We start from the raw sequence: 17280 nt of genomic DNA on the forward strand, positions 1-17280 counted from the left end.
ATTCTAATAGCAGATAACATTGCCAAACTAAAATAAACACTGCACTTTTTTTGAATATTTTTTATTGCCTCAATCACATATATGACATACATATTTAACAGATGCTCTTTTTGAAAACATGCCTCTCAATATAATAATACACGTAAACAATTATAAAATTTCATTCAAAAATGAGTTTGATACTTTCCCATTTCTGTAGGATCTTATTTGCTGAACTTTAAGCTAGCACATAGGTCGAATATTGATCAATGTTTCTATAATTTCTTTTATTATTTTTCTGGATTTTTTATCACTTCTCATTGGTCAAAAACACGCCACGTGATCACCGATAAAAACTATATTGCACGAATTTTCCGGAAGCAGTTAATAGAAAAAGTATATTGCACGATTATTTTTAGATAACGTTATCGTCTACGTTAACAAAACGCTTCGTGTTCTTGGCGCTTTGAAACAAACGCTTTGATGACCTGAGTTTGAAGCGTAACCACAATATGCGACAGACGACGTTGATTGTTTCGGTTTCCATCAAAGATCATGATGACTTTCAGCTGATGACTACAGTTTAACCTTTAAAATTTTTAACATTGACACGGGAGGAGAGTAGGAAATAATCGAATAACATTCATTAAGCATCTGGAGCCATTGAATAATGAATACGTTTGATGTTTATTTCTAAAATTCTAACTTGACTAGTTACAACATTTAGGCCTAGGCTAATCCTACTGTATGTATACGATTTTTATTTTACGGAATGGAGTACTAAGCATTATGCTAGGTTTACACTATGTTCCCGGCGGCCACGGCAGCCCCGTTTCGGGCCACCGTGGACAAAACGTGGTGACCGCGAGACAACTTGAGACAACGCAGAAGGACGTGATAGACAAACGTGAGCGGTCGTGATTACCGTGGATGCCGTGCCAGATTTTAAACTGTCAAAAAATTTGCCACGGCAGTCACGGTACAGATGGTAAACGCCACAGGACGTCATAAAACGGGATTGACGTAACAAAACGTAACAATGCGTGCGAGGCCGTAACAAAACTTCCAGACGGTCCGTGGTGGAACGGGCAGCAAGCACGTTTCCCGGAATCTAACGGTGATTTCAAGTTTTGTGACGTTCTGTTGCGTTTTTGCCACGTTTTATCACGGTTGATGCAGATTGGCTGCACGTTTTGTGCCGTTTTGTCAAGGTTTGTCAAGGTTTTGACGGCAAGCTAAGGTGGATGATAACCATTTCGATACGTTCTGTCAAGGCACATCACGGCTTGTAGCGATTGAAAGCCCGACGTGATACGGCATGTTACGTCTTATTACAGTCTTACGTTGCAACCAATATCTGATGAAGTATGATTGCCTGGCCTGGTACATATTTGCTACTTCATGGATTATTTGTATTATTAAACAGAAATAGTCATTATCAAACACATTAAAACCATCAAATTATACAAAAGCTATTATTGCAAAAGACAGATTAAGTGATTAACCATTACAGAAAACAATGGCGTAAAAACACTTGGCTATAATATTTATATATTCATACTGTAACGTTTCCTCTACCCGGTATAATAATAATCGTGTCCAAGTTTTGGGTGAGGACCGTTAACATAAAGTAAAGGTTCGTTCCCAGCCTAGCACTGTGACCAAAAGAAAACCAGAGACAGAAAATACAGTTTACAATTTATTATAAAAACAACATTTACGAAATTCACAATCCTTATTGGTTCCAGCTCACAGTCCGTATGGATCCAGAGATAGAGAATGCTATGCTATGTACAACATTGTATATATTTACCCATATTTGGGTACGGAACTTTTATCAATATTTGATTGAGAAACTTTGATCATTATTTGATAAAATAATTCAGAAATGAAAATGTACCCAGAAATAATTATTGGGTATTACTTTACAATTTTACATTAACCAAGAAATCTCTAATATTTCCTGCTACTGTCATTTTACCAGACATTGGGTAAACACAATGTCAGAATATCCCGGTAAAATATTAATAAGTAGCTTACAATCCAGTTTTGGGTAAAATATCCAGTTTTTGGGTAAAATATCCTGTTTTGGGTAAAACTTATACATTTAGAAAAATGTACCCAAAACTTACCAATTCCATGTCCATGTTCGGACGAGGGTCAACGCTGGTTTCGGAGGCTGGAGGTAAGCAGACGATGACAACAAATGAGCGGCGAACTCGCCTTTTATACCCTTTTGGAGTAGTTGCACGCGACAACTCCAACCAATTTCTCAAATCCTGATTTGTGATTGGTCCGTATCCGTTACCGGGTCTACACATTGCAATACACTTTCCTCCTCCGACGCTAAAGAGTTCCAAAGCATCAGCGTTGGGCGGCATGGCCGTTTCAGAAGTTATTCGGCTAAACTGGCCGTTTATTGACGAAATACGACTTTATTCATTTAATTTATATGAAGTTTCAAGACTCCGGTAACTATTCATAACGTTAATATTCCCGGTTAACCATTTTTACATGTCATTTTAGAATCCCGAGTCATTTTATGCCTGTGTAAACCAGTCGTGAGACTCGTCAATATGGCGATCATCTTCGTCATGGAAATGTCAGTTAATTATCTACGATCTTCTCCAGCATAACATTTATTCATTTCCTGTCAGCTAATCATGTGATTATGTTGTAAATTCGGGCATCCAAGATTCGTAACATTACCCCCCTCTTTGTAAAACATTCGTCCCGAATGCCAACGCCTGAATTTACAAGACAGGTGCGTGTCACGTGATCAATTATCTCGTGCTGCATTCAAATAATAGGTCGTCTGCTGATGGGTGTGAAAAAGAAATTGAGACATCCAACAAGATGCTAATCCTCATCTATTTGTTCAAAGGTAAGATATTTCCATGAAATATTGTTCCTGATGAATATTTCATCATTTTTTTAGAATAATTTAAATATTTTAAAATATAAGTTCCCAGAGATTATTACACAATTTCTCTGTAGATTGGAAAGTTCCAGAATTTTATATAATAATCACAATTTTCCATGGAAATATAAACATTCAAACATGTTATAAAACATGTAATGTTATCCATTTTCCATTTTAGGATGCCAGTTTATATCCATAAGGCTTGTGACATGCACACATCATATGCCAGTGAATAAATCCAGACCACCCATAGGTCTACTGCAGCTGTACTGGTAATCAGTGTATTCAATGAATAACTATAATTCATTCATTCAGATTTACAAATTTATATACATCATTAAACATTTTATATTACATTAATATTTCCATGCTTAGCCAAGCATTGTTGATATCCATACATAGTTATGTACAATATGTCAAAAATCCTTAATTAGATTTAGGATTTCCTAGTATTATAGTTCAATCAAGTCCAGTGTACAGCCGTACAACTATTTATGAATGCGCGTTAGAGCTATTCACTTGTGATCCACAACATAATAAGTTTTATAATAATATATACAATATTGCATCCAATGTACAATACATAATCCAATGTACAGCCGTACTATTTGGTATATAAATTTATATTCATGCACTGATGTGCAATAATATTTTAATTACACCTAATTAAAATATATACATATCCTATACCCATACAATTGGGTATAATGTGATCTCTATACATATGTGCGAAATAAACATATGCAATACAACAGGTAATCTCCATTCCTGTGTACAGTATTACTGGAAACAATCCAAGCACAAGTGTGCAGTATTTTCCTATACCTGTGTATATGATATATGTATATAACATTTAAATTATACCTTGTAATTTAAAAATAAATATTTACATTGATTTCAAGTATAATGAGAAACTCTATCTCATTATAATATATTGTTCGTGGACAAGAATACACAGTGATAATTAGATGTAATGAACTTAAAAGTATTTGATAGATTTTCCTGTACTTTACATTCCAATCTTCATACTAAAGTAACTGTGTGCATAAAGTATAGCATTCTGTTTCAGATGCCTGTGTCTCACTAGATGGTTTGAACAATATAATAGTTCATGGATCCATGGAATGAATAATTCTCCAGCTCTCCTTGGGTAATATGAGTAAAAATGTAATAATTGGAAACTTTTCAAACAACTTTTGTTAACTTGACATAAATTTTTAACATAACATAGGATTTATCCTTTAGTACAAACAATAGTTTTCAAAGATTATTGGGTATTTAATTAAAACCCAGGATAAAAACACTAACAACATACATCATAAACTACCCCCCTGCCCACAGACTACTCGTAAAATCTATTGAACTTCCCCTAGTTTTTCCCTCACAAGCTTTTCTAAGTCTTTGAGTTCAAAATATATTGTCTCTGCAAGGAGTTCCTCTAGATTTACTGTTCCCATTGGCAAAACACGATGGGCGGGTACCACATTGATATTTCTCAAATAGTTCAGAATGCACTTAAAATGTTTCGGATCCCTGTCAATGAAATAGGTATAGATAGTGTCAACTTCGTATGGCTGATGCGTAGAATCTTTATGGATCATTCTAGCTAGAATTCCTGCAGGCTCCGCCTGTAAGGTTCCTGCACACGTCTCAAACTTGACGCCTCCAATATTAAGTATGATACGTTGGGTCTGGTTCAAGGCCATCCCTTTAAGTTTGATAACAGACTTATCTGTTGGCTGATATTTAATTGTTGATTCTGATGTATTTTCTAATACGTATTCCTCAGGTTCCTGAATTAAGATAGGAGGTATGGAGAGTACTGGTTCCTCAGAAGACTTGGAGAGTGCCAGATCATTTACAATCGATGCAGGACGAGGCTGAATAGAAGATTTCGTTTCCTCTGAAGATGAACTAGATGATGATGATGATGACGACTGTAATGGCTGTGTCACGCGTGGTCGCTTTTCAGGGAGCCAGTTGCGTTGTCCTGATTTTCTGTTGTAAGGTTTCGATGGCGTAGTCCTTTTTCGGCATGGGGCTGATGCAGATGAAACTATAATGCTTTTAACAGTGGCTGGTTTTACACTAGAACTTTGGTCTGCCTGTACTTTAGAGGTACTTATACTGGAATTTAGTTTTGGAGATCCATTATTGGATTTACGTGTAGGAACTTCTGTGGATTTTTTAGGTGAATGTATTACTTTCTTAGATATAGTACAACTTTTGTTCCGTACTTTACTTTCCTCCAAGCGACGAGCTTCCTGTCGCTCAATAGCAGTTTTAGGGGTTCTCTCTATCTTGACACACAGATTTCGGCGGCCTCTCTGAAATGATGCATATTCCTCTTGTTCAACTGGTGTGAATGTCATTGTAGTTTTCTTTACTATTTCAATTTTCCCCCCGTTGATTTCGCAATTGGGATGTTTCACATCATGCCTGGCTACTAGTAGTCGACAACTGGTACACCTATATCCAAATCCGGAGTGCACGGCTGTGAGATGACGTTCACAATAATGCAGTTTAGTGAAGTCTGTATCCTGGCAAATGCCACATTGGTATCTGGTGATTTTCTGTAAGGTAAAATTTCCTTATTAAAGAAGTTTCAATCCCCCTATTTATTTTTAGAATGTTATGACACTTAGCCAATAACTAGTATGGAGGACATTTTATAAAGTCTTCTACTAATTACTAGTCTTTGATCCTCTATAAACCTTTAATAGATTGTGATGAACGATTTTTGTTTTACTCCTTGGATTTTTCCTAATCCGATATAGAAGATCATTTAACCTTTGTACCACTTGATAAGGACCTTCCCAATGACAATGTAACTTTGATCCTACCCCTTTATGTTGTGGGTTATATAACCATACAGAACTACCGGACTCGTACTGGTTGAGTTGTATGTTTCTGTCATGGTCCTTTTTCATGTGGTCATAAGTTAATTTGAGTCTTTTTCTAGCAAAGTCATGTATAACCTCTAATTTGTCGGTTAATTCATTAGCGTAATCTGTCTTATTGCTTGTATTTCCAGTCGGGAGCCTCCCAAGAACTAAGTCAACAGGAAGATTAATACTGTGTCCAAATGTCATTTCGCAAGGCGAGACTCCAGTGGATTCGTGTACTGATGACCGATAAGCCATCATAAGTAAGTATATATGTTCATCCCAATCCTTTTTGTTATCCGATACAAAAGCAGAGAGCATAGATTCTATAGTTCTATTGGCTCTCTCCACCATACCATCAGACTGGGGTCTGTATGGAGTGGTTCGAGTTTTCTCTATACCCAGTATTTTGCACATTTCCTGGAACACTTCAGATTCAAAGTTAGTTCCTTGATCGGAATGTAATTGCATTGGAGTGCCAAACACAGTTACTATTCTTTCTACAAATTTCCTAGCTACAGTGACCGCTTTCTGATTCCGTATTGGGATAGCCTCCACCCATTTTGTAAAGTAGTCCGCAGCTACTAATAAGTACATGTTTCCACTATTGCTTAAAGGAAGGGGTCCAAGGACATCTATAGCCCATCTCTCCATAGGTCCTCCAACTTGGTAAGTTTGTAGAGGAGCTTTTGCATGTTTGTTTGGTGACTTCCTAGATCCACATTGATCACAGGTTTTACACCATTTTTCAACATCCTTTTTCATTCTATACCAGAAATACCTCTCTCTTACTTTAAAAAGAGTTTTCTTGATCCCTAAGTGTCCACCACTAATTTTATCATGTAATTGATTTAACACTAGGTTAACAAGTGACTGAGGAAGTATTGTCTGGAGAAATGGTTTTCTTCCTTCAGTCTGTTCCCATTTGTGACAAAGAACTTCATCATGAATTTCCAAAGAGTTAAAAATCATCCAATAATACTTTGTTTTGTCATTCATATGAGAAACTCCAGACCAATCAGGTCTTTTACCGATCCTTACCCATTGGGTAATTTGATTTAGGATGGGATCCTGGTTCTGCATAGTTCTTAGATATACTAAACTATCCAGTTCCGAGTTTCTAACATTTTTGTCCATCTCATTAACAGATTCCTGAGATGCAGTTCCCGGCTGGACTTCCGTTTCAGGAGAGCTAGGGTTGCTACTACCAGATGAAGATTCTTTCAAAATTTGGTTCCGAGTATATACCCGTAGACAGGTGGTATCCTCCCCTGTATCTTCCCCTGTATCTTTTCTCGAGTCCATTAATTCTGACTCTTTGGATATGATATTAGTGTTAAGGTCATATTTTTGCTCAGCACGTGTACAGTGGTTACACAAATCTTCAACACAAGGTCTGCGGGATAAGGCATCTGCATTTCCATGTGCCTTTCCTGCCCTGTGTTCAATTTTGAATTGATATGTTGATAAAAATTCGAACCATCGGGCTAGTTGCCCTTCTGGGTTTTTGAAATTTATCAACCACGTTAAAGCTCCATGGTCTGTTCTTACTTTAAAGAATTGTCCATATAAATAGTGATGAAACTGTTTGATTGAGCTAATAATAGCAAGCAATTCTCTCCGAGTAACACAGTATTTCCGTTCTGTTTTACTAAATGTCTTGCTATAATAGCAAATGACTTTTTCTTCTCCATTTTGCAGTTGAGACAAAACCGCCCCCAAGCCTACATTTGACGCATCTGTATCCAGGATATATAATCCTTCAGCCATGGGATATGCGAGAATCGGAGAGCTGGTTAGAGCCCGTTTCAACTTGTCAAAGGCTTCCTGACAGTCTTCTCCCCAGGAAAAGGTTTGGTATAGTTCAGTTTGCTTATGTAAAGGTTTCGCTATATCCGCAAACCTTGGTACAAATCTTCTGTAATAGGAACAAAGTCCTAAAAACATCCTAATATCCTTTACACAGGTAGGAACAGGCCAATTTTCTACAGCCTTTATTTTATCAGGGTCTGTAGATACACCCTCACTACTGACCACATGTCCTAAAAATGAAACAGTTGTCTGAAAAAGTTTGCACTTTTTCGGACTCATTTTTAGACAAGCTTCCCTCAGTCTTTGGAAAACTGTTTTTAAATTTTCCACGTGGTTTTCAAACGTTTTTGAAAATACTATGATATCGTCCAGATATACCATACATATCTGCCACGAAAGTTTAGCCAGCACCTTTTCCATTAGCCTCTCAAAAGTGGCTGGTGCATTGCACAATCCAAATGGCATTGTGACGAACTGCCATAACCCTCCTCCTTGAACAGAAAAGGCTGTTTTTGGTCTATCCTCGGGTGCTACCCGCACTTGCCAGTACCCACTCTTTAAATCCAAGGTGGAAAACCACTGAGATCCAGATAGTGCATCTATTGTGCTATCTATCCGAGGTAAAGGATGACTATCTTTAATCGTTACATCATTTACTTTTCTATAATCAATACAGAACCTAAGGGAATTGTCCTTTTTCCTAACCAGAACCACTGGTGAACACCAGGGACTGTCTGATTTTTCTATGACCCCTTTCTCTACCATATCTTCTATTTCCTGTTCTACTTCTTTTCTATTTGCTATTGGTATTCGTCTAGGGTATTGTCGAATGGGAAAGGCTGACCCTGTGTTTATTGTATGTTCAACTAGAGTTGTTAACCCCAAATCATTTGATGAATTTGAAAATGCGTCCTGATATTCTATCAATAGTTGTCTTAGTGTATTGCTCTGTGAATCCGTGAGCTTTAGCTGAGACTCATCAAAGAGTTTCTGTAAATGTTCAGGCAAGCTAGTTTCCGTGTTATGAGTAGGAATCTCCTTTTTAACCTCATTAACACTAAGTTCCTCAGGGGGTAGGTCCTGACAAAAATCCACCACATCAATTGTGGCAACAATAGAATCCTTGTGTATCATATACTCCGTATCACAAGTATTAAGAAATCTTAAAGGCACACAGCCTAAAGTAGGATTTACAACACTTTTAGCCAGCATCACCTCGTGGCTTTGCACGAATCCTGGTGTGGGCTCTAATATAGCTGTTGTATCCCGAAAAATAGGATCCACAAACCTCCCTGGTACAATAATTTCACTATTTGGAGGAATTTTTACATCCTCAGAAATACATACTCTACTACAAGTAAACTCAGTTCCATCCTGGAATCTGAAGCACTGAACATGTTTCCCTTTGATTGTTAGACAATTCTTATTTAATAGGATATCAACAGAATGAGCTGTCATAAAATCTAAGCCTATAATTCCGTTTTGCTTAATATCTGCTATCAGGAATTCCTGTTCTAATTCCATGCCACCGAGTTCAATGTTAAACTTACATTTTCCCAAAAATGGTTTTCTTTCTCCGGTGGCAGTGACTAAATTTAATCTAATGGGGTTTACTTCAACTTTTTCCTTTGTACTAAAACTTTCAATGAAAGATTGACTTAAAATAGATACATTTGCTCCGGTATCTACAAGTAAAGTAACATATTTATCCTGAATCTTGGCACGTGTAAAAAGTCCTATCTTATCATTGTTCATACTGTTCACAAAAATATCCATGGGTCTGTTCCCATTCTCTACCGATTTCCGACCCTTGAAATCGGCCTCTAAAAGTTTCCCTGACTGTTTTGTGTAGTTTGGTTCCCTGTCGGAGAGCTATTAGCTCCTCCACTGCAGTTATCTTGTCTAGCATAATTGCTGTTTGGCTGAATCCGACTAGGCCTATTCTGATAATTCGCCTGATTATCTCCCCTAGTATGAAATTTCTTTGAGGAATTAACATTTTGAATTTGTTGAGTGTGATAGTGGTTATGAGATCTATTTCCATGGGAACTAAAATTTGTTTTATTTCCATTCCAGACGCTTGGTCGTCTATTCCCACTATGCGTCGTGTTACTTGGATTTGGACTTTTGATGGTCTGGGTTAATTGTTTGGTGGCTCTCTCCAAACCCAATATACTCCTGGTTAAAGTACCAATATCAACTTGCTCCCCCACAGTATGCTCCGCGTCCCTGAACTGAACCTGGTTTACTGAAACATTGTGTGTTTCTTCCTGACCAACCTGATGTACAGATTTACCCCTCTGTCTATCCGCTAGTCTATGAGCCTCTAACCTAACAGCATGAATTTCAGCCTCATTTATGTTTTTGGGTCTAAGTTCCCTTATCCGGAGGCGCATGTCTGAGTCAGGTATTGAGTCAATGTAATGATCTAAAGCAAGAACATTTGTCAAGGATGCGTCTGCAGTCGGGTAAGCTTTCCGAGTTAGTTTTCGAATCGATTGGGCTAATTCCGATAATGATTCGTCTTTTCCCCGAACTTTTGTTTGTAGTCGTGCCCTAAACATTTCAGAACGCTCTACCGAACCATATCTTATGTTTAGTATCTGAACTAGGGTATCAAAATCCTGTCTTTCGGATGTGCTTAATTCAGTCAGAACTGTCCTTGCATTACCGATTAGACTACCTGCCAGATATAATGATTTTTCCAAATAACTCCAGTTATTTATGGTCGCAATAATTTCAAATTGTGATAAATATTCCTCAAAGTCTTCCGATCCGTCATATCTATGAGGTTTAAGTTTTGTGTGACTTTTGTCCGTGTCAACATTCCGAATATTCGAGTGGGTTTGTCCTGTGTGGTTATGATTTCTATTGGGAAAAATGGGAGTACTAAATGACCTATCTCCCTGGGAAAGCCTTATTCCTGTTTCCCGAGAACCTCGATCTACTTTTTCTTCTAAAGTAACTAAATGTTCTTTTAAAGAATGAAAATCTCTCTGTAATTCACTGATTGACCCACCAATATCTTGTTTCACTTCATGTTGTAATTCCCTTAAACATATTTTGTTTTCCTGTCTAAGGAGTTCAAGCTGTTCCCCAAATTTATTGAATACCTCCATACTAATTGTATTGACATTTTGTATACTTTCAGAATGAGACAAGCCTGAAGGACCTGCCTCATGGTATTCAGCAATATCAGACTCTACCCTAGAACCATAGTGAGCGCTTTGGTTGCGGAATGTGATTTCAGAATCATCTTGTGAATCCATTTTTTTTTTTTTTAAATATATATATTTTGTTGTATATTTGTATTAAACTTCTCTCCCCGGTTCTTTTCCGAGTTTTGTATATTATTTTCTGTACTGAAATTCTTTTGGTCCACTAGACACTGGGAATATTTTTCTTAGTTTTGTAATCCTGGGAAATAATTTCCCAAATAAATAAATCAATCCTGCCGACGACGCCAATGTAACGTTTCCTCTACCCGGTATAATAATAATCGTGTCCAAGTTTTGGGTGAGGACCGTTAACATAAAGTAAAGGTTCGTTCCCAGCCTAGCACTGTGACCAAAAGAAAACCAGAGACAGAAAATACAGTTTACAATTTATTATAAAAACATTTACGAAATTCACAATCCTTATTGGTTCCAGCTCACAGTCCGTATGGATCCAGAGATAGAGAATGCTATGCTATGTACAACATTGTATATATTTACCCATATTTGGGTACGGAACTTTTATCAATATTTGATTGAGAAACTTTGATCATTATTTGATAAAATAATTCAGAAATGAAAATGTACCCAGAAATAATTATTGGGTATTACTTTACAATTTTACATTAACCAAGAAATCTCTAGTATTTCCTGCTACTGTCATTTTACCAGACATTGGGTAAACACAATGTCAGAATATCCCGGTAAAATATTAATAAGTAGCTTACAATCCAGTTTTGGGTAAAATATCCAGTTTTTGGGTAAAATATCCTGTTTTGGGTAAAACTTATACATTTAGAAAAATGTACCCAAAACTTACCAATTCCATGTCCATGTTCGGACGAGGGTCAACGCTGGTTTCGGAGGCTGGAGGTAAGCAGACGATGACAACAAATGAGCGGCGAACTCGCCTTTTATACCCTTTTGGAGTAGTTGCACGCGACAACTCCAACCAATTTCTCAAATCCTGATTTGTGATTGGTCCGTATCCGTTACCGGGTCTACACATTGCAATACACTTTCCTCCTCCGACGCTAAAGAGTTCCAAAGCATCAGCGTTGGGCGGCATGGCCGTTTCAGAAGTTATTCGGCTAAACTGGCCGTTTATTGACGAAATACGACTTTATTCATTTAATTTATATGAAGTTTCAAGACTCCGGTAACTATTCATAACGTTAATATTCCCGGTTAACCATTTTTACATGTCATTTTAGAATCCCGAGTCATTTTATGCCTGTGTAAACCAGTCGTGAGACTCGTCAATATGGCGATCATCTTCGTCATGGAAATGTCAGTTAATTATCTACGATCTTCTCCAGCATAACATTTATTCATTTCCTGTCAGCTAATCATGTGATTATGTTGTAAATTCGGGCATCCAAGATTCGTAACAATACCAAATATAATTTGTAATTAAAATGTGTTTGAAATGACATTTTCGGCAATAAATGTTGTTTCATTTGCTTCAAAAAAATCCCGGTATCAGACTTTCATCCCTAGTAAGCCTTGGCGGACCGTGAAAAACGTATCGTAGCAGACCTCATCAGATCGTAACAGGCCTAGTGAGAACGTAGTGGTATCCTTGATAGACCGTGCTAAAGCCGTAGTGTACCTTTAACCTCCCGGAACAGCACTTTCCCGTATATCTACGGTCCATGACGTAATCCGTAAAAGACCGTGGCAAAACTTCACAAGACCTAGCTCAACTTGAATACAGAGACAAAAATAGCCAAAATTCCACGGCGCACCACGTTTCGGGCAAACGGGGCTACCGTGATCGCCGGGAACATAGTGTAAACCTAACATAAGAGAATGTATCTTAATGTCAATTTGAATCTGTTAATATATGTTTGACGTCGAAATGTATTATTTCAACGGAGAACAATCTATACATTTAATTGACTGTGTCATTAAGACTTGGAGAAGTGCATCAATTGATACTATTTTCATATGTTGTTTTTAAATTAAATTTGTTACAAAATCCCAAGATTGTAACTGTCATCACGAAGCAGAATTTACAATGCGATGGTTATTTAGTTTCACACTCATTTCATAATGTCAAAAACCCTGAAAAATAATAAAACAATTATAGCATTTTGATTTCGGACAAAACATGGTTATATCGACCACAGAAAAAGTATCGACCTCCTCCTCGGTTAATATTTTTTCTTTGGTCGATATACAAATGTAACCATGTATTGACCTCATCAAAATGCTATATTTGTATAATATATGTCTTACATGCATCCCAATTCGGAACGTTACAGTACTGTCGCATCAAAGATATGTATTTTTCTGTAAGTAATATACATATATTTATACTTGCCAATTGAACATTATCAAACATGCCAAACGTGGTCTGTAGTTGGTGTGTTACACGAATCAATATGGCGGCCGCCAGCAGTTTTGCCAGAAATGGAGGTAAGTCATTGAAAACACTCTTTGTATTGGCATTTTATAGTGACGAGCATATGCCATACATAATTCTATACATACCGATACCTTAGTTTTGTTGCAACACTCTTTACTTTTCTGTAACATTCTGACCAAAGTTTTGAATCGGAACGATTTTGCTCGTAGTAGAATTGGTAGTATTCCTGTGTTTAGACAGGACCATTCGCTGTAAATGTGATATTGACTAAATGTTATTGTCTACATTCAATTGCACATCTAACCTTTCTGGCAGAAAACATCATGTTCATTGTTAATTCTTTGGTTTTACGAAAGGATGAGTAAACACATACCGTTTTGGATTGATGAGTTCACACGAACTGCTACATATGTCCGTTAATTTAACTAAGCTGGCAAACAATGATTTTAAAATAATTATGTTCAAGTATGTTTATAAGATTAACTTATACCAGTTAGAATCAACCGCATGATGTAGTATGTGGGCGGTTAAAATTTAACGGAATATGTTAACAAGCTATCGTTCAATGGAATATCGTTTAATATACATATGTATATGACAACTGTTATAATATCCAGGACATTCACAACCTACTGCATCAAAGCCATGACTGCATATCATCTGGTTGAGGAAACAAACAGGAAGATTGGGGAATGTCATAACACTTTTTGTTTGTGTCCGTCCATTTCTAGACGATCAATATAGATATATACGGTATCTAACACACATGTTTTATGTTTATAAGTGTTGGTAATGTTGTTTTGTTTGTTGATCAGTTTTATTGATGAAAATGTTATAGAATGAACCTACAACTTAGTCACAGAAAGACATAGATGGTTTCTCGTAACTGATTTAGACTGACATAATACTTACCATAACTTTATTCATGCAGAGGGAAAATCACAAAAAAGTTTATAAACAACAAACAAGGAATTTGTGCAACATCAATAATCCACATTTGGTATTTTTCAGAGATCACTTAACAAGACCAGAAGAAAACGCGTATCAGAACGACGGAGAGAAGGAACGTTTAACGTGTTGTCATACAAAAAGATTCCTGTGTGTCAGATGGGTCAAGTCTCCTTGCAATGAATCAAGTATGCTACTGGATTAAAATAGGACTTACAGAAGAGTATAAATAAAACTAATGAACATACCCCATGCTTCAATGTAGTTATTAAGTATTTTAAAAGCAGTAGTCTTAACATTATAAATATAAATGTATAAATAAACAAGTACAATATACGTAAAGTATACTAGTTATCAATCATAAGACCTTCCAAACATTAATTAGAGTCGGTTCCGTAGTAATTCTTTGTATCATATCGTTATATGTTGATATGCTGTATTAAAAGGCCAGATAATATACAAAATTCGTAAAATGGTTTTTAAAAGGGAATATGGGCTACACACAGTGTATTTCAAATTCGCGAAACTTGTAGGGAACGTCTTTTGGAACATGGGAACGCTTGTGAGCACCGTGTCTAGTTTTTTTATTAGATTTTTAAAAATTCCGAAGTTGTATAGTCAAACACATATACATGTATGTGGAAAAACACCAGGGATCCCTTGTATTTCAAAGACAATTAAGAAAATAATCACTAATTTGTTAAACTCAACACTCTAAAAAGTAAAAGTAATTCATCAATATATTTACCAACGACAGTGCTTAAATTCCGTTGGACTGCAGTCACTGGAGATCAACATGATGTAAGCCATTCATGACTGTACGGCATATTTTACAGACTCCTGTTGTTGTTTTGTATGGCACATTTGTCGTAAAATAGCATTGTACATATTTGTCATTTTGACTGAAATTGCAAACGACGTCCACTTCCGGTCACTTGCGGAACTTCAAATGGGTATATTCTCTCACTTTCCAATGTTATGTGTTAAACTTTAATCAATTTAATAACTATACGAATCGTAATTCTAACTGATATAAGTTAATCTTACATAATTGAACACCCACTATCAATGTTTTCCAGATTAGTCAAACTGACGGAAATATGAAGCTGTTCTTGTCAACACATCAGTCCAAAACGGTATGTGTTTAATAATCGTTTTACAATACAAAATAATTAACAATGAACATGATGTTTTCTGCCAGAAAGGTTAGATGTGCAATTGAATGGAGACTATAAAATTTCGACAATATCACATTTACAGCGAATGGCCCTGTCTAAACACAGAAAACGTACGAAAAGTGTATGTTCGTGAATACTACCAATTCTACTACGAGCAAAATCGCTCCGATTCAAAACTTTGGTCAGAATGTTACAGAAAAGTAAAGAGCGTTGCAACACAACTAAGGTATCAGTATGTCTAGAATTATGTATGGCATACATGTAGGCTCGTCACTATAAAATGCGAATACAAAAGGAATTTTCAGTGACTTACCTCCTTTTCTGGCAAAACTGCTGGCGGCCGCCATTTTGATTCGTGTAACACACCAACTACAGACCACTTTATTTCCCACCGTGGATATGTGGACGGATTATTATTAGGATTTCGATTCATTTGTGTGGAAAGTTCAATTTGTGAAACATCTAAATGACAGCTTAGATGAGTTGACATTTTTGCTGGCTAAAACAATATGTATTAGTAGGTGATACACAGTGGAAACTGCTAGGCGTAAATGTACATTACTGAGCACACGTGTGTCAATTCAGGCGCTTTATATAGGGGTTGTATCCAAGTAGAGTTCAAACAAAATGGCGTCTGCCCGTCCTTAAAAACGCAAGGGACTGTCTAAGAAACGAATTTTGAAAAATGAAAACTTCATTATTTCTTTTAATCTCAATTGTGGATTTTGTAACTTACATTGTCAGCTTTAAATAAATCACGTATCAGAAGCGATATAGGTGGTATGACGACGAATGTCAAGCAGACGGTTAGCATCGTCATGGAGACTTCACAGACGTTGGCATCTAGAATATTCTTAAAATATGAAACAAAAATTACCCTAATTAGAAGTAAAGAAGATTAAATAAAGATTTATGACCCCGAATAGAACAAATGTTGATGACAGTTATTGAAATCATCACTAAAAACCATTTCTCATATCAGTATGTATTACACGTACAAACACCACTTAATTAATGAATCAGAAGGCAAGGATGTTAATGGTTGTAGGTGTATTACGACGGATATCAAACAAACATAGACGGTGAAGTTTTGATCACAGAGATTGAAAGCACCATTGGATAAAGGAAAACCATTCCTTTTGATATACAACGAATATGAGATATTTTACCTGGATGTATTGGTGTATGTCGTTCGCCCCTGCACACCATCCCATAGAATATGTCTGTGTGTATAATCTGGAAAATTTCGTATCCAAATTGATACCCCAAGACGAGGAAGCGCTGATGTCATTCACGTTTACACCGTCAAGTCCAGAAACGAGGTAGTCGGAGCATAAATTTAATTCTGAAACAAAGAAGCATTGACGACGCGTCATACCAATTCTAACCGTATGACCATCAATACTCAAAGTATTCTCTTTCACATTTACATTGTATAGAGAAACATATATACATAAAATACAAATATTAAGCCATCCCTTTACACACATTTCACATTATTTTGATATCTCGGTGCAGTAAGTGTCATGCATACAAAGAGAAAGGACATTTACCTCCAAAGATAAACATTGTAATTAAAAAAAAACAAAGTACTGGAAGTACTAGAGGTAATTCTGATTCAACCAGACCGACAAAGGGAAACTCAAACAGTAGTAAAAAGAGTTCGAAAATCAATTTTATGGAGGATTCTGTCCAGGCAAAGGTCTCAGAAATATGGCCGATATTCTCGATTAAGAGGAAAAAGGGATTCGTATTTCCTTATAAATTGTAAAGACACCTCAACGATGGAGCTGGACAGCGGATCTTCAGTTTCTTTGATATCACTCAAATATTACAGGGCTAAGTTTAAGGACAGTGTTAAACTACAAGACTACGGTGGCTGATTTATGCCATTTCGTCTTTTCGTCTTTTCGCACAGAAAAGACGAAAATTAAATACCTTAATTCTCGTCTTTTCGTCTTTTCGCCCC

General features: G+C 36.6%; 1 protein-coding gene across 1 annotated transcript in view; it reads right to left on the bottom strand.

Annotated features, from left to right (window-relative positions):
- Positions 1 to 17280, bottom strand: part of LOC138322178 (uncharacterized) — a 51897-nt gene that overhangs the window by 18082 nt on the left and 16535 nt on the right. The window contains exon 2 of the mRNA XM_069266229.1: positions 16481 to 16656. Coding sequence (XP_069122330.1) covers positions 16481 to 16656 — 176 coding nt within the window. The remainder of the gene's footprint in view (positions 1 to 16480; positions 16657 to 17280) is intronic.

The sequence above is a fragment of the Argopecten irradians genome, chromosome 4 (genome assembly GCF_041381155.1).
Source record: "Argopecten irradians isolate NY chromosome 4, Ai_NY, whole genome shotgun sequence".
In the NCBI taxonomy this organism is placed as follows: Eukaryota; Metazoa; Mollusca; class Bivalvia; order Pectinida; family Pectinidae; genus Argopecten; species Argopecten irradians.